The 19,490-nt window shown below is 37.6% G+C and overlaps 1 protein-coding gene across 2 annotated transcripts in view; it reads right to left on the bottom strand.

Moving 5' to 3' along the window:
* Positions 1-19,490, bottom strand: part of NRG3 (neuregulin 3) — an 896,691-nt gene that overhangs the window by 44,966 nt on the left and 832,235 nt on the right. For both annotated transcript variants that reach the window (XR_005294219.2, XM_038411630.2), the window contains exons 5-6: positions 7,937-8,039; positions 1,266-1,392 (exon numbers count right to left, since the gene is read on the bottom strand). Coding sequence is in view for 1 of the 2 variants with exons in the window: in XM_038411630.2 (XP_038267558.1) it covers positions 1,266-1,392; positions 7,937-8,039 (230 nt within the window). In the remaining variant the exon portion in view is untranslated. The remainder of the gene's footprint in view (positions 1-1,265; positions 1,393-7,936; positions 8,040-19,490) is intronic.

Genomic DNA, 19,490 nt, shown 5'->3' with positions numbered 1-19,490 from the left:
ATTTCCATTGACTTCACTTGGCTTTGGATCAGACCTTTGAACCAGTTCAGCAAACAAGTTTCAGCCAAAGCATGGATGAGGCTACAGTATGAGTTTAGCAACCTGTGGGGAGGGTTGTTTTAATATTGTTTTAATATTGACTCAGATGTACAAATGTTCTTCCCTATTTCCTGCTGCATCTCAGTTTTGGGCATATGGGTATACTGAAACCCCTCAAATCTTGTAAGGTCTGACAAACCCTCAGCTGGAACTGATGAGGAAGGTGAGAGGTTAACAGGTAACCTTAATGTATTGAATACTGAATTGTGATCCATGATGAAAGCCTATTGTTTCTTTCATCTATCACAAAGAAAAAGAAACAAATACAGTACTGTGGTAAAATGAATCTTAACAATATTTGAGAGAGAGACAGGATTCTCATTTATGGGTTTTACATTTCATTGTCTTAGTACATCTGTTCAGCAGAGTGTAAATTGCATTTGGTATGATGATTTCTTAGATTCACAAATAAAATACAAACTCCAAAAGATTTAAGCATTTGGAGAGGCTTTAATGCATCTCATGTGATTGCCCATTATGCTGTAATTCTGGGTATGCTACAGGGTCTTTGTTCCTTTCTTCGCATATCTTTGCTCATTAAAAGTGGACAGTACTAATAGTGTGTGATTTGTGGGAAGTGGGCGGGAGAGGGAGGGCAAAAGACATCCTTTGGAAAGTGACTAGGAATGGAAGATAAATACTTTGGGATTTACCACACATGATTTTCTTGTTTCAATCTTTGTTTGTTTTATATATCTGATGCTTGTGGGATTGTATGTAAAATTACGTGTCACTGGATTCAGATGATATCTATGTACAATGCTATTTATGGACAACTAAACTCTTTTGGTTGTGGTCTAATATTATTTCATCTAAGGTCAAGTTCGCAGGATGATCTGGAGTTTCTTCATTGGAGCATCATCTTTCTATTTTTTTTATTTGGCCTACATGCATATATTAGTTCCAGCTTTTGGAATTATTTAGAAACTGGAGTTTACAACAACAAATCCATAAAATCTTCATACGCCGAACAATTTTTATTCTTAATACATTATACTGAACAGTTTAAAATCAGTTGAAAATAAACTGAAATATGTTTTCCCCATTCTTCTACCAATCACAGGTGTGAACTAAGGTTCACAGTAATAGCAATATGCAAGTATGATGCTATCGAAACCACAAACTCAGCCAGACAATTAAGTATTGCAGTTAGCAAAATTACTTACATTTTGCAGCTGGACTCGGCTTTGTGCCATGGTTTCTGATTTTGCCATCATGCTGGAAGCATTAAGGCTGTAGGTTTTCCCATTCTCTGTCTCTTTCAGCTGTTCCTGAATTTGTTTAGTTTGTTTCCTGCAGGCAGAAATACAATTCGTATAGGAATGCACTTGTTTTCTCCATTACAATAACTAGGATACTCTTATAGCCATGCTCCCCCACCCCCAACCCCCATCTCATCTTGTCTTTCATCAGTGATGCTAAGAACTTTAGGTAATTAAATACAGATAGCTCCTCGTGGATTAACAAACATGTCAATCTGGTAGCTAATCTACCAGTGTCTCCATATATTTCAATGCAGCAAACATTATCCAATGAAGTTTAAAGCAGGGAAGAAAACGGATCCTGATTTTAAATGTATATAAATGTTTAAAAGTATATTATAATACTGCATTAATACTGCATTTTCTGAGTTACTATAGAAAATTCTTTCCTGGGTATCTGGCTGGTGAATCTTGCCCATATGCTCAGGGTTTAGCTGATTGCCATATTTGGGGTCGGGAAGGAATTTTCCTCCAGGGCAGATTGGAGAGGCCCTGGAGGTTTTTCGCCTTCCTCTGTAGTATGGGTCATGGTTGACTTGAGGGAGGCTTCTCTGCTCCTTGAAGTATTTGAACCATGATTTAAGGACTTCAATAGCTCAGACATGGGTGAGGTTTTTCATAGGAGTGGGTGGGTGAGATTCTGTGGCCTGCGCTGTGCAGGAGGTCGGACTAGATGATCAGAATGGTCCCTTCTGACCTTAGTATCTATGAATCTATTATAATATTAAACTAGATACTGGTATTGTAGTATTTTTGTAAAAAAATAGACATCCACTGTGCATTCAAAATAGCTCACAAATAGCTTTGAAAGACTGAAGAACATGTTTTCATTTGTAGCAGAGATTTTTGGCCAAGAAACTATTGTTACTGCCAATTTATTATGAAAACTGCCATAGGATCTTTGACTTTTACCTGAAAAACATTATAGATTTGATCTTGGTTTAATGACTTTAACAGTCCAGCTTTCCCCATACACCCAGTAAAAGCACTGGGTATGAGCCCAACTGGCAACAAATCAAACTCTTGGGTGGGACTTAAACTCACAACCCTATGTGCTAGAGATGCAGGACACTACTAGCTGAGCCATAATGACAAGCAATGTTCAGCATACAATTACAGATTTTATTACTGAATTTCCACATCTAGTGCCATACTGTACCATCAATCTGAGTCCTAAAAATCAGTACATCACTGAGGATGGGATGCAATAATCTGCATTTTAAATATTTCTTTTATCTTTCGAATGCAGACAGCCCAGCTGGGCAATGATTATTAGCTGGACACAGCTTTTATCTTTGTGACTGTTCATTCAGTCTTGATAAGCTACAGAGTGACTCCATCAGACTTTAAATTACCCATAAAAACTAATTACATTTATTTTTTTGCTACAGAAAATAGTATACACAGCTGCAGGCAGCATTCTATGGGTGGCCTTACAATGCCTACATTGAGATAGCTATGCTCACATAGGCCCCTTGTGCAGATGCAGTGACACCAACAGAAGGAGGTTTTTTTCTGCCAGTGTAGGAACACCACCTCCCCCAACAATGTTAGCAACGTCAACAGAAGCTCTCTTCCATCAACAGAGCTGCGTTTATACTGGGGTTTTGTCAGCATAGCTGTGTTAGTCCGGGGTGTGTTATTCCACATCCCTGACAGTCGTGGCTAATTTGACATAATGTTTAAGCCTGTCTAAGAGCAAGGACCATTCTTCACACCAGCAATAGCCTTGTGACAGCAGCTGACTGTAAGCCCAAATTTGGAAGAAGCTAAGTATTTTCAGTAAGGTGCTGAACTGAAATAGAAAACCCAGAGGGGAGGAAATACGATTTTCTTCCCTTTTTGTGTTGAAATTTGATGTTTCAATGAAAAACTCCATCACATTTTGAAAATGTTCCACCAATCTAGCACTCAGTGCCCTCTGATGCCAACACTTTACATTAAGGGTCCAGTTTTAAATAGCGTATAAAGGGTTAAGAATTGATTAAAAGATACTATAAACATTTTACAAATGTGAGTAGTATGTGTTGTAGGTAATTTAAGCTCATTAGTAGAAGAGGTTATAAACCTGGGTTATCCACACAGTGAGAATTTTTGAGACTGACATTTTTACCATCCCAAATGGGATGAAAAGTTGAAATCTCAAATTTTTTTACAAACTGAAAATCTGAAGAAAATTCAGACTGGATCAATCATACTGTTTTGATCAATTCTAAATGTTTCATATCTATTTTGAACTTTTTAATTTTTTTTTCTTTTATTTCATTTCCAACAAAAAGTTGTATTGAACCAAAAAAATGGAAGTTTTTAATTTTGATAACATCAAAATGGGATGGTCCAATCATTTTGATTTTTTTTTCCAAAAAATTTCAAAACTGAATTTTCATGAAAACCAACTCTTTCGTACAAATGATTTGGATTTAGATGAATCAACATATTCCAATGGACAAACATTTCAATTTCTTACAAGCCTGGGTCAGAAGCCACCTACTCACTTGTTGGACTCTATAACCATCAATAAACCATTTATTAAAACAGCTATATGGGATTTGTTAACTTTTTATAAATATATTCATATATTTATATTCATATGAAATGTGACCTAAATAATGACAGCCAAACCACTTACCAAAAGTAGCACAATATGATTAAACTTTTGGATAAAAATATGTAATAGTAATAATAATAAAATCTTCATTTTTATATTTATATAGAGAGAAAGAAAGAAAATCTGGGGCTTTCTTTCTGTATGGCCATGTTTCTTCACTCTCACAGTTATCTAAACACACAGGGATATTCAGCTAAGCTCTTATTACATTTAACATTTGGAATAACTTAATTGGGAGTCTAAAAGCTTATTCACCAATCAAAAATTCTCTACTATTTGACATTTTCATCCTATTTTATGGATATGGAACCTAGAGTTAATTATGTGTTTGTTTATATTAAATTCCAGTAACAAGTTGTAAGATGTGCTAGAAACTATAAAAGCCAGAAACAGCTGGTCTTGGTTGGTTATTACTTAAAAGTCATTAGACAATTAAAATATTTATTTTGAAGTTTTTATTTGCAAAACAAATGGGTCTTTCTATTTTTCAGATGTTCTGCTAATACATGTTATAAATTGCTGTTATTTCTGCCCTTCAATAAGAAATGATCATTTGAATCATCAGTGTCCTTTGTGACGGGTCAAGGCCAGATGGCTATAGAAAAGTAGTGGGAGATAGATATATTAGCTCCAGGCTAAACAAATCCCTAGTACCAGGTTAAGTGAAATGGCAGCTGCTCCAGGTCAATTAAGACACCTGGAGCCAATTAAGAACTTTCCAGAAGGCAGGAAGAATGCTATGTTGATTGGGACACCTGAAGCCAATCAGGGGCTGGCTGAAACTAGTTAAAAGCCTCCCAGTTAGTCAGGTGGGAGTGCATGTCAGGAGCTGTGGGAAGAAGTTGCGTGGTTGGAGAGGCTGAGTAGTACACACCATATCAGGCACAAGGAAGGAGGTCCTGAGGTAAGGGTGAAGTGGAGCTTGAGGAAGTGAGGGCTGCTGTGGGGGAAGTAGTCCAGGGAATTGCACATGTCATGTTTCTAAAAGGTCAGCTACCATAGCTGATACTATTAGGGTCCCTCGGCTGGAGCCTGGAGTAGAGGGTGGGCCCGGGCTCTCCCCCCCACACCTTTGCCCCCTGTTTAATCACTGAGACTGGGAGACAACAGAGCCTGTGCAAAGAAGGATAACTTCTCACCTCCCTCGCTGGCTTATGATGAAAATGGCTCAGTAGACTGTGACCCATGTCTCTAGAGAAAGAAGGGTTACGTGGAGGGTCACAGTGAGCCTCTGAGGCTAGCGAAATCTGCCAGGAAATGTGAGACCCACAGAGGCAAGAGCTTTGTCCCACCTTACAAATCAAAATGATACAGAACAGTCCAGGTTCTGTTTGCAGTAGTCTCCCGCTATGTTTAATCCTTAAAATACTTCTCTGATAACCCCCAAATTAAGACTTGGATGGACAGATTGGCACATGAGAGTCCTTTAATTCCTCTGGCAATGTATTTTAAAGATTTTGTTTTGTTTTTAAATATCTATATTGAAAATACATGGAGAAATATCATATGAGACCAGCAGCAGGAACTGTGTAATAGTCAGGTTAAGTAACTCTAGATTTTATTCAAGGAAATATTATTTTTTCTAACACTATCTGAGACATAAGAAGTGAAGTAGTATCTTTTATAGGACCTACTTCTATTGGTAAGAGACAAGCTATTGAGCTTCACAGAGCTCTTCTTCAGGTCAGATCAGAAATTCTCTAATTTTTAGGACACTTAAATTTTTTGGACATGCCATATTTAAATCTAAATATTACCCTACATACAATGATATATGGTCCTAGGGCTCTGAATGTGTGGGTAGGGCAAAACAAGGGAGAGCCTCCGCTGTGACTGGGAACTACCCTTTCAGAGGAGGGGGTCCCTTGGGTTACCACTAATGGAAGTGAAGCTGACAATGTGACTTCAACAGAGCCAGGCGATCAGGGAGTAAGAACAGATCCACAGGAAGTGAAGAATCAGGGTGTTGGCTGCTTCCATGTATATGTCCCTGTGGCTCCAGGATATGCTTGTTTTGGAGGAAGGAATCAAATCCCCGGTGCTTCCAGCCATCAAGGGAAAGGTTTGGACAACTCTGCAAGGACTCCAAAACATACAGGGCTCCATCCAGCTTCTTCTCCAACTCTGACCAGATCTTTGGGGAATTAGGGATAGCACTCTGGCTGGTGGGCTTGGTTTGTTTGTGTGGTGTATAAGACCTCTAGGAAATGGGACTGTAGATAGACACACCATTTACACAGGATTTACAACAACAAATTCAATGTAAGGTATATAAGGGCCCCACTGGAGCAACTTGCTCTGGACACCAAGGAAGAATTAAGTTCATTCACCGCAATCAGCAGTAACAGTACTATTCCATCTTCCCAATTCTCTCCAAACTTCAGATCTTGGCACAGACACCTGTTACTTCCCCATCCCAGCTTTGCCCTTCCCAATCCCCTGAATCATGATTCAGATTCACAAGTCTGTGGACAAATTGTAGCAACCACAGCTCCCACACATAAGTCACCATCCCCGCTCTTCCCCATGAACTGTAATGGATTGGAGTGCTGTCTGATCTAGATTCCCGCCATCCTTCCACAGTGCTGCAAAGGGGCACACACATAGTTAAGTAACTGTTTATGTGTTTTGTTTTGTTTTTTTGAGAAGCAATGCATGTTTCTCTCATTGTTCCCATTGTCTGTATGTATGTCCTTCCAACTCAGCATTTAATTCCTTTTTCTCTCAGCATCCATTCCATGATCGAGCTGAATTCTCAATCCCACTTTGGAGGGATGGCAATTCCTTGCAGATCTGAAATATGAGCTAAACCTTGCTATCTATGGCAAGGCTACATGCACTCACAATTTTCACTAGGAAGAAGTTCCATACGAAAAGAGGAGCATGGAGAGAAAAGTTCCATTTCTTCTCCCACAATATCCATCTGATCAACTCTACATTCAGACTTTGGGTTCAAGGTGTACTTTGGAAAAATTAAGGTAGCAAATCAGAGTGAATGTGCTTCGATGAAATTTGAACCAACCTCAGCCTTCACCTGAAACTCAAACCAAAACTTTTTTGAGGTTTGAAAAACCTTTATTAACCTTTACTATTATTTTGTTTCTATTTTCATACAATGCTTGTGCACTTCCTGATTTCATCTGAAAACAGAAATGACAAAACATCATAAAGGAGGCAGTTTTGATGAGATTTTGCAAACACAAGAGGTTTGGATAAGCATCCAGGCACATGCTCTGAAGTGGTTACAAGTTAAATTACACACATAACTTAACAAACAATATTAAAAGATGATGGTCGAGAGGGGAGGAGAGAAAAAAATTAAACAATGGAAAAGAGAATACTGCTGTTTGGAAAGCATTTTATTAGCAGGGATGGACATTGTATAGGCTGCTTTTATATATTTACTTGTTACTATGTTCTTTAGTTAGATGAACTATTCACAAACTATTGTTCACAGAATGCTCGTGATCTATTGACACTTGTTGGTGGGCTGCGAAGATGTAGCTGTATGTGTCTGCTAATTATGCTCCTTGTTTCCAGCTGACAGAAACAGAAGGGGAGTGAAGGGAGGGGAGATGAAATGAAGCACAAAAGGAGGCAGTATTATTAACCTTTTTTTTTCCTCCAAAAGGACAAAACATTTATTGCCCTATAATATTGCACTGGATTTACATTGGTGTAACTGAAATCAGAATATGCCTATAAACATCTTAATACTGAAAATTCAAGGAAGAGAGCATTTCCTGCTACTTCAAGGGAGACAAAGTCTGTCCTTTGCTGATATCAGAAAAAAGAACATGTAGCACTTGTAAAGCCTAATTTTGTATGTAGACTCGGGTACAGGGCCTTCTGAGATCACCATGGAGAAACTTGCTGTTCTAGATTCTCCTTAGAGACATTACCAGTTTATAACATGCCATGGGATAAGACAGACTAGACAACAAATATGCTAGATGAAGGCTCTTACTTTGTTTTGAAGTAGAACGCAGCACAGAGCATGCCCACTATGACTATGCCAAAGACGATACAGGAAATAGACAGCACCTGGCGTTGATACACCTCTTCACTCTCTGTGGACAGTAAAATTGAGAATTATGATAGCATCAAAAACAATATTTGTGAAAAAAATGGTTGTCAATATTTTATTATTTTAACAAACAACAGAAATCTCAGAGATTTGGGAGTTTGGTTCAGCTAAGCACTCAACAGTTTTGATGCTCCTCTGAATCTGTGGTCGAGAAAACAGTTAAGAAGATTTACAGTAAAGTGGCCTCTCATTAGATTTCTTGCTAATAGCTCTCAAAGACACTGCAAAACATATAATTAGAAAGACTAAGGATGTTTAATTTTATCTGCGGGGTAAGTAGTAATTTCCAGTCTTGTAGGAATCATTCTGAATATCTCAGTGGTTAAAGAACCTGGGCCTAAAGACATAGCGAGTACTGAGCAAAACTTGTTAAGTTTCACAAGGCTCACTAGAATTCAAACATTTTTCTAACCGAAAAATGAAGTTAGTTTTTGTTTTGACTAAGTGGTACTACTATCTCTTGCTCCCCATGTCATGCCCTGGATTCCAACCTTACAAACATAAAACACTGAGTGATTTACAGTGCTATTTTTTTAAAAATCAGTAGAGTTGGATGAAATCCAAAGACTGCTATTCTACATTGCACAGGGCATTACTTCCATGGAAGCTTCTTAAACTAATACTTGATAAACTCTATCATTTTCTAATTAATTTGAAAGCAGAAACTGCATTGAAATAAACAAACTAGCAAAACAAGAAAAAAAAAACCCCACACACATCGATGAGTGCAAACATCAGCTGGTTAATATACAATTGGAGCTCCACATATTGAGGTTGATCCTTAAAAGTTAAGGCCTCCCCTCTCCCGGCTTTCCTCCTCCAGGCTGGCAAGCTGTCAAATAGCTTGGTTCATATCATTCTCCCTTAACATACTGCAAGAGAAGATAAGGGCACAAGTCTGCAGGAAAATATGCAGATATAGAAATATCTAAATGCTAAAATATGTTTTCTGATGGCTATTGGGGAGAACAGAGGTGATATATGTAAGTGAGTGAGATTGGTTATGTCTGTAATAGAGCTGATTGAAATTTTTTGAACATGAAGGAGGGATGGTGTTTTTTTTGTGAAAAAGGGAAATCTTTCAGAACAAAAAAAGGTTGTGTTTTAAAAAATTGTTTTTCACAACAATTTTTAATCAAGTTTGTTATTGAAAACATTATGCATATTGTTATAGAATTTTTTCCTTTACAGAGAACCTGACTTTTGGTAAATGAAACACTTCAATAATTGTTTTGATAACATTTTCAATACAGGTTTCAGAGTAGCAGCCGTGTTAGTCTGTATTCGCAAAAAGAAAAGGAGTACTTGTGGCACCTTAGAGACTAACAAATTTATTAGAGCATGCTCGGGGTACACTGTGTCTCTTAAAACCTGCAAAATAGAAACAAGTGTGATATTCTGATTTTTTTCAAGAAGATTTTTTTAAAATTTTCTGACCAGCTTATCTCCATAGACACATTTCATAATTTCAGTGTTTAATGGAAATTACTTGTGTTTTGCCTTGGAAGAATAGGTTCCTCTGTCATTTTTATACCTCTGGTTGAAATTGTGTTATGGATGCTCAGTAAGGCATGGTACAAGCAACGTGTGATCCATAGACAAACCCTGCCTTTCTTTCTGGGTTTAGAGTCTTTCAGTGCAGACTAATAGCAATGGGAGTTACTAATAGTGGACTCAATCCTGCTACCCTTACATGTGTTGAGTAAGGTGGTACTAAACCATAGAAGGAGTATCAGAATTGGAGAATGGGAGTTTAAAAAACATAAAAGTGATTCTCTTTTAAGACAGGTTTCAGAGTAGCAGCCATGTTAGTCTGTATTCGCAAAAAGAAAAGGAGTACTTGTGGCACCTTAGACTAACAAATTTATTAGAGCATAAGCTTTCATGAGCTACAGCTCACTTCATCGGATGCATCCGATGAAGTGAGCTGTAGCTCACGAAAGCTTATGCTCTAATAAATTTGTTAGTCTCTAAGGTGCCACAAGTAATCCTTTTCTTCTTTTAAGACAGTACATACCTAAAAGTAAAACCCTAGATCCATGACTTGTACATAATATCAGCATAGTGAAATATTATGTAGAATTGATGGAGCATTGCTAACTATTGAGGACTGCACACAGACAGCATTCCTCACAGTATAGATTGCTAGATATTCAGGGGTCAGAATTTTAACATTTGCCCTCCTTGGCAACTCTATTGTACCATTACTAACCACTTAAATCTTAAACATGGCCATCTATTACTTTAAAGGTCTTTGCCTGGGTCCTTTTCCTCCTGGGAATAATATATTGTAATTAGGGCTATCAAGCGATTACAAAAATTAATCAGGATTAATCACACTGTTAAACAATAATAGAATATCATTTATTTAAATATTTTTGGCTCTTTCAACATTTTCAAATATATTTATTTCAATTACAGCACACAGTACAAAGTGTATAGTGATCACTTTATATTTATTTTTATTACAAGTATTTGCACTACAAAAACAAAAGAAATAGTATTTTTCAATTTACCTAATAAAGTATTATCATGAAAGTTGAACTTACAAATGTAGAATTATATGCAAAAAAACTGCATTCAAAAATAAAACAATGTGAAACTTTAGCATGTACAAGTCTACTCAGTCCTACTTCTTGTTCAGCCAATCGTTCGGACAAACAAGATTCATATGTCCCTTGATGCTTCAACCACCATTCCAGAAGACATGTGCCAGTGCTGATGATGGGTTCTGCTCAATGACAATCCAAAGTAGTGCGGACCAAAGCATGTTCATTTTCATCATCTGAGTCAAATGCCATCAGCAGAAGATTGATTTTCTTTTTCAATGGTTCGGGTTCTGTAGTTTCCACATTGGAGTGTTGTTCTCTTAAGACTTCTGAAAACATGCTTCACACCCCATCCTGATCAGATTTTGGAAGGCTCTTCAGATTCTTAAATCTTGGTTTGAGTGCTGTAGCTAGCTTTTGAAATCTCATATTGGTACCTTCTTTGTGTTTTGTGAAATCTGCAGTGAAGGTGTTCTTAAAACGAACAACATGTGCTGGGTCATCATCCGAGACTGCTATAACATTAAATATATGGCAGAATTTGGGTAAAATAGAGCAGGAGACATACAATTCTCCCCAGCGAGTTCAGTCACAAAATTGGTTAACGCTATTTTTTTAATGAACGCCATCAGCATGGAACCACGTCCTCAGGCATGGTGGCCAAAGCATGAAGGAGCATCTGAATGTTTGCCATATCTGGCACATAAATACCTTACAATGCCAGCTACAAAAGTGCCATGCGAATGTCTGTTCTCACTATCAGGTGACATTGTAAATAAGAAGCGAGCAGCATTCTCCTGTAAATGTAAGCAAACTTGTTTGTCTTAGCTGAACAAGAAGTAGGACTGAGTGGACTTGTAGGCTCTAAAGTTTTACATTGTTTTGTTTTTGAGTGCAGTTATGTAACAAAAAATCTATATTTGTTAGTTGCAATTTCATGATAAAGAGATTGCACTATAGTACTTGTATGAGGTGAAGTGAAAAATACTATTTCTTTTATTTGTAATTTTTACAGTACAAATTTTTGTAATATAAAAGAATATAAAGTGAGCATTGTACACTTTGTATTCCATGTTGTAAGTGAAATTAATATATTTGAAAATGTAGAAAAACATCCACAAAATTAATAAATTTTGATTGGTATTCTATTGTTTAACATTAATTGCCATTAATTTTTTTGAGTTAATCGCATGAGTTAACTGCAGTTAATCAACAGCCCTAATTGTAATATAAATGCAAATATTTATTCTCTTCTACTACTTCTATTGCTCATTCAATGACAATTAATAAAGTGATTCAGTCAGATACTGTTAACTCCCATAGACTTCTCTCCCACTGCAATCTGAGATTCAAAAAGGAACAGTGATTTTTACACAAGCACGCATCCACATATACCCTCTTTATTCATCTAAACTTGCCCTGGAAATACTAAAGTTCCATAAGAAATTGACTGACTTAAACAGGAGGACACTGGAAAATTGCAGTAAACCCTGTTCTCATCAGATTTTTTTTGTTTTTGCCAATTTCCAAACAGGCTTGGGTAAACTCCAGATCTGCATTACATGTTGCTGAGCCAAACTATGTGTTTTACTGGTGCAAATATACATGAACATTGAAGCAGTGTTGTTCTGGGCCAAGGTGTTCGAAGCACCACAGGCCTGGCAGGAGTACTCTGAAAAAAAAACGAGGCTTACACACAGCTGTGAGTTATTGGCTTTACTGAAGGTTAGTGACCCACCCGCAAGGGGGACTCCAAGCGTTGCAGTCATGGAGGAGGGGAACCCAGCACACTGGAGCTCTGCCTGGGACGGAGTCCAATGGAGGGGCAGACAGCCAGCATTAATAAGCACTACACAAGAACAGCTCATGAATATAGAATTAGGTACTTTCCAAAAGGGGTTTTCCACTACCTGGCAAAGGGCCATGCGAAGCAGTGTAACCGGCCGATGGCCGGTTCTAGCTGGGTTTCTATGTCCTACAATAACCTATCAGTGCGAGAAAGCGGAAGTTCCCTATCTAGGCCATAACAAAGTCTTCTGCAGTCCCCTACAAGTGTTCTCTTTTATTACTCATTCCCACGGTTGCTTACATAGGTCTAATCCTGCAAAGTGATCCATGCAGGCAGACCTTTTTGGCCAGATGGATCATTTTACAAGAGCAAGGCTATAGTCATTACATAGATTTTCAGTTTAATGACTCCCAGTCATACTGCTTTTGAGTAAATACCAGCTCTGGTAGATTTTGCTGAAAAGAAGGCTGTGTCCATGCTGCAGTATGTAGCTACATGCGTCAGTGAAAGGCTCTTGTAGCAGGGAGCTTCCGAAGCCTTTTCCCACTGCAAAGAAAGACTTCTGCAGTGGGCAGCTGCCGGTTCACAGTGGGGAACTATAGGAGCCTTTCCCCACTGGAGGGAAATGTAGAAAGGGAGGCATAGCTTGGGCTAGTAGAAAGCTGTGTAGGGTATTGTCAGGGTTCCCTCCCCAATCTGAACTCTAGGGTACACATGTGGGGACCCGCATGAAAGATCCCCTAAGCTTATTTCTACCAGCTTAGGTTAAAACTTCCCCAAGGCACAAAGTTATTTCCCTTGGATTACGTAAAATGCTGCCACCACCAAGTGTTTTAGACAAAGAACAGGGAAAAGACCATTTGGAGTCCTATTCCCCCAAAATATTCCCCCAAGCCCTACACTCCCTTTTCTGGGGAAGGCTTGATAATAATATCCTCACCGATTTGTACAGGTGAACACAGACCCAAACTCTTGAATCTTAAGAACAATGAAAAATCAATCCGGTTCTTAAAAGAAGAATTTTATTAGAAGAACAAAAAAAGATAAGAGAAGAACTCTGTAAGATCAGAATGGAAGATAATCTCACAGGCAGTCAGATTCAAAACATAGAGAATCCCTCTAGGCAAAACCTTAAGCTACAAAAAGACACAAAAACAGGAATACATATTTCCTCCAGCACAGCAAATTTACAAGCCAAAACAAAGAAAAACCTAATGCATTGTTCAGCTAGATTTACTAACTTTACAGGAGTTGAAGGGCTTGCATCCTTGATCTGTTCCCAGCAAAGATCTCACACAGACAGACAAACAAAAAACTCCCCCCATTCCAGATTTGAAAGTATCTTGTCCCCTCATTGGTCATTTTGGGTCAGGTGCCAGTGAGATTACCTTAGCTTCTTAACCCTTTACAGGCGAAAGGATTTTTCCTCTGGCCAGGAGGGATTTTATAGCACTGTATACAGAAAGGTGGTTACCCTTCCCTTTGTATTTATGACAGGTACATATCCCCAGTTTACTCACCTAAGCAATGCCTCACCATCTACAGTGTTACTTACACCTGTGCTATGGGAGCTAGCTATGTAAGCACTCTACACACCACCGAAAGGAGTGTGCTGTGCAGACATACCCTATTACAATAAATTCAGAAATGTAATAAAATTTTATAACAACATCTCCTGATATGGCTCTCACAGGGGCAGATTTAAATCACATTTTGAGTCAAGGTTCAACTCTGTATTTCTTTTAACCAAACTGTTTTGCCAGTATCTCCTTAATGCTTATCCAAACCCCTAGAAGTCTGTGGAACCAGGCATTAGGTTCTAATATCTTACCCAGACAGAGTTCACAAATATACAAATTCCTTAGCCCCCTTTCTTGTTCATTTTTGAAATACAGGAATCACAATAATATTAGGCACTCTGCAGTTCTGTAGTGATAAACTTGTTTGCCATTAATGTGCTAATCTTAAAATCCTCACAGAGAACTTTCCTGTTTCTTTCACTACTTGTCTCAGAAATTGTGTGTTTCATATGGCTATAGTATATAATTGATTCTGGATTACCCTTGATTATCACTACAAAAGGTTTTTTTTTCCTCTCCTGCTGGTAATAGCTCACCTTACCTGATCACTCTCATTACAGTGTGTATGGTAACACCCATTGTTTCATGTTCTTTGTGTATATAAAATCCCCTTACTGTATTTTCCACTGCATGCATCTGATGAAGTGAGCTGTAGCTCATGAAAGCTTATGCTCAAATAAATTTGTTAGTCTCTAAGGTGCCACAAGTACTCCTTTTCTTGTTTTGTCAAGGCAGTTTTCTCTCTAAGGAAAAGTCATTCCATGGACTGAACAGTATCACCTTGCTGAAATAACTAAGTGAAAATGTTTAAGACCTTTACATAGTAAACTTAATCCCCTTAACCCCTGATTTCTACTCATGCTGATCAATGTTTTCTTTTTGTTGTTGTTGTTTGCTTTGTTCTTGTTGTTTGCTTTCTACAGTATGTGTTTAAAGACTGCTAATTCACTTTTTTAGCAGAGAAGAGTGTGTGTTCAGTTTTTGAGTGTCATTCTTATAATGGAAGGGCCTTTTCAAAGAGGAAGGTTTTGCAGCATTTCCTAAAGATGGCCAGACTCTGGATCCCCCTGATCTCCTCTGCAAGATGGTTCCACAGGCTGATCCCCTCAACTGAGACTGCCTTGTTCCCAGCTCAGACATACTACCTTTTCGGCTTTGTGATCTACATTGTCCCAGAGAAGCACAGCTCTCATGGTAGTTCATAAGTTGAAATTCCGTCTTTAACGTAGCTGGGGCTTGATCCATGTATCATTAATAAACAATAATAAATATACCCTGAGGTTACCTTATCTGTGGATGCAAAAGGGATGGCAGCTATTGTATTTCTTCTTTATCGCTCTTTTACCTAATAATTCATCTCATTTTAAAGGGTGACTGAAAATATGGTGCTTCCCTCTGTATTTCCATATTTACACACCTTGTTAAATAAACTACTATAATTATACTCTTAAAAGAAATACTCTAGGCAGTTGCCACATCATCTAATTAGCAAATAAGAAAAGATTCATAAGCTATAAACCAACACATCAACCAATATAAATATCTCTGTTAAAAAGTTACAATAAGAAGTCCATTTAGGGGTTACATAGTATTAAAATAGTATTCCAAAATACTCAAGAAAATACACCCTTGCCAGACCAAAATAGGAAAGCATTGTGATTCAGAGCATTTTGTTTAATGAAAAGTATGGAAAGAAGGCATTTCCTAAAATATAAGAACCAGACAAAACCACCGAGGGCATAGGTACTTTGGGTCCCGGAGACCAAATCCTGCTCAGCATATGCAACATTGAATCAATGTCTCTGTTTTTATGTTATCTACTCTTTCTCCCTTTAATTCCCAGAGAAGATGCATGTCTTTCTCCTCACCTTCTGTCCCCTCATCCCACTCAGCCTGACTTTAAACTGCTTACAAGGCTACTGATCTTTTCTGAACTTATCCCATACTATTACTATTGCCATCAAACTTAAAAAGGATTACCGATGATCCATAAAAGTAACTTCTTCCAATACTCACTAGCACGCCATGTAGTCAACTTTCATCCTATCCGGTACTGAACAAAGTGCATATAACATCCCAGAAAGTAGCCTTGTTCCTGAGTCTTTTCTGCTATGTTAAATGACAGGTTTCAGAGTAGCAGCCGTGTTAGTCTATATTCGCAAAAAGAAAAGGAGTACTTGTGGCACATATTTGTTAGTCTCTAAGGTGCCCTCCTTTTCTTTTTGCTATGTTAAATTCACTCTTAAAGATTCTGATCAAAACTTATGCATGGACTAACTTTTTGCTCTGTGAGTAGACTCCCTGATTTCATTTAGGCTATTGAGTGTGTGCAAATGGAGTACATGCTTAAGTCTTTGCAGGACCAGGGTCTAAGACTGACAACCTATTTTTCTCAATATTGTCAGTTCTAAAATATATTGTTTCTGTTGTGTAAATGAGACAAATTATACCAGTACTTTGTAATGAAAAGGAAGAACATTGCTGCAAGGTCTTAGAGAACACCATACATAATACTAACTGTGTGACTGGGACAAAAATAGATGAACTGTGACTCATTTAATTAAAACAGATTTTGCTGCATTTGTAAGTAATTTAACCAATATGGGCATTGCTGCCCATGACTGTGAGACGCTCTTATTCTCTTGCATGTTTAGGAACTTACTGGAATATCTTTGGAAAACATTCCACAAAATAACTATGGAGAACCACTTTGTGCATATGAGCTCATAAAATTATAGGGAAACAATAACTCAAAGTATTCCCCTTGGATTTCCTACTTCAATGGTGATCAAATCAAAATCAAATAGGCCCACAAACATCCAACAGAGTAATTAACTAATAAAATAAGAGAACTGAAAAATAAAGATATTTGTTTTATTTATTAATTTTAAAATAAAATATGTTAGGTAGTATTTACCTAAGATTTGGTCTTTAATTTTAAATATACATGTACATTTATATTCACACTGTAATTTCTCCTAGAAATATTAAACCTTATGCGATCTGTTATATTCCTCACTCCCATCCTAAACAGACATGCTGGGGTTTGCTGAAGACAACTGCATGCTGTAAGACAAATTTTAAAAAACCCGTAAAAGCCCCATATCTTCTCATTGTTATGTCTGACATGCACTTGCTTCCCAAGTGCTTTTTCTCATATAAACGCCAAAGCAAACTATGTTAAAATAATTCTATGTTTTAGTCTTCACATAAATGCTAGGAAATTCAGAGCTTATTCTACACTCCTAAGAAGTGTGACTCAGAATAGAAGAAGCAGTATGGAATAGTGGATAGCCCATAAGAAATTGTAGATTGTATTAATAAATTGTGGGCTGATTTTCTCTGTCCTTTTTGCGGGTGTGCAGGAAGGGGGACATGATACAGGCAGCCAGACTCCTCATCACTATAAAAAACACTAAAAATAATTTAAGGCCCCCTGCTCAGGAAAATGCAGGGACAGTTCTACCTTTGTGCTTCTGCGGGGATGGAAAAAGCTCTGCTACAGTACCCCCTTCCTCTGCACCAACCTGCAAAGGTGTCTGGAGGCACAAGTGGGAGACTGTGGCAACATTTGAACCCTTGCACACTCAACTTAGTGCTGGAGAACTATGGAAGGTACTGTGCTTCTTATGTAACAAACTGTCTCCGCACTCTTCCTGGAATGGCGAGACTCCATTCACCCTCAATATGGACCAATGAGTAAATGTCTGAACCTGAATTTAAATGATGAATTTAAATTTAAGGATGAAGTAGATCAGGTCCACTGTATATTATAATTGTATCATGATAATGTCCTCATATATTATGGCTGACAACCAATACTTCACAATATTAATGAGACCATATTACTAGATAGAGTGTCCTCTACTTAAAATAGCAAAGAGACCATATTGTGTGTAGGCAGAACACAGCAAAAGAAAAGAGGAGTGTTTTACCTTTACTTTTGGGATGCCTTAATTTTTGAGTGCAAAATTTCACAATGTAACTGTTGCATTAGAACTAATGTTTTGTGTAAAAAGAAAAGGAGTACTTGTGGCACCTTAATACTAAATATGACTATAAATTAAGTATGGTGGAAAGTCATCATCATGGAAAAATAATGCAAAGATGCACACTTTCTTTAAAGACCTTAGTGTCTCAGCTATTTCAGGCACAGGCTAGTGAGCTGCAAAATAGTATTCTGTGTATGGATATACCAAAGAGTATTCCTCTATTAAATTATTTCTATCAAACTTGTCCCCTAAACAATTTCCACCTTTCTTTTTTTCCCCTCTCCTTTTAAATGTAGAAAGATAAAGAGGCAAATTTGATATACAGTAGAACCTCAGAGTTACGAACACCAGAGTTACAAACTGACCAGTCAACCACACACCTCATTTGGATCTGGAAGTACACAATTAGGCAGCAGCAGACAAAAAAAAAGACAATACAGTACAGTGTTAAATGTAAACTACAAAAAAATAAAGGGAAAACAGAATTTTTCTTCTGCAGAGTAAAGTTTCAAAGTTGTATTAAGTCCATGTTCAACTGTATACTTTTGAAAGAACAGCCATGTTTTGTTCAGAGTTACGAACATTTCAGAGTTATGAATAAGCTCCATTCCAGAGCTGTTCCTAACTCTGAGGTTCTACTGTATCTCTGAAAATATAGGTATGCTAGTAGTGAAATGCCAACAGTACCAGCAGCACCACAAGGGCAAGAGCAGCTGCTTACTGTAACATGGTATTTTGATTTACCCTTTTTTAAACACCAAAGTTGTAATTCTGAAGCTACATTGATTTTAAATTTGGTTCCCTATAAACTAATTATTTCCTTTGGTCTCAGGGCAAGTTTAGAATTTGTGGCAGGTATAATCGGCACTCAAATCTAACTATCATTATAAGTCTTAATTAGGTAGTTTCAATGCAATAAATTTTTAAATCTTAGATCTGAAATAGCGTCATAGACAGTTAATGGGATCAAGGGGTGACTTGTTCTTTGCAAAAAAAATGGCTGATATTACTGATTAGGAGTTTTCATGTATTGACATTCCATTACTAAGACAACATGATTCCATTATCAGGCTTATCCATTCGCATTCCATTTTTGCTAAGAGTGATAATGTCATTCACTTATCAGTGAAATTCATTATCTGAGTCCCATCAGGCTTATTTTAGTTTGTTGTTTTCCTTCATGAAAAATTCAATCTTAACGTTTGTCATGCAGATTCCATGTACCAGCAAACAAATACCTGCCATCACCCATACAAATGGTCTTTTGATTTGTGAGGTGAGTTACAAAATAATCTGAAGAAAAAAGTCCAGCTAACTTCCAGCTATACAGGACACTGCCTGGTGCCTGTGAGAAAAAAAAAGATAAAAGGCTGGCAGAGACTAACTATTTTTCATAATGTCCAACTATTAGCCACCATCAAGGACAGGAACTAAGGTTACAATGGAAAATGTGTGCTACCTTCTGGAATTCCTGCTATTTCTACCTGGAAGCTGATTAATTTATATTAGCATCATCTCAGGATA

This window comes from Dermochelys coriacea, chromosome 7, assembly GCF_009764565.3.
Source record: "Dermochelys coriacea isolate rDerCor1 chromosome 7, rDerCor1.pri.v4, whole genome shotgun sequence".
In the NCBI taxonomy this organism is placed as follows: Eukaryota; Metazoa; Chordata; order Testudines; family Dermochelyidae; genus Dermochelys; species Dermochelys coriacea.
This window is presented reverse-complemented; position numbering and strand designations above follow the sequence as displayed.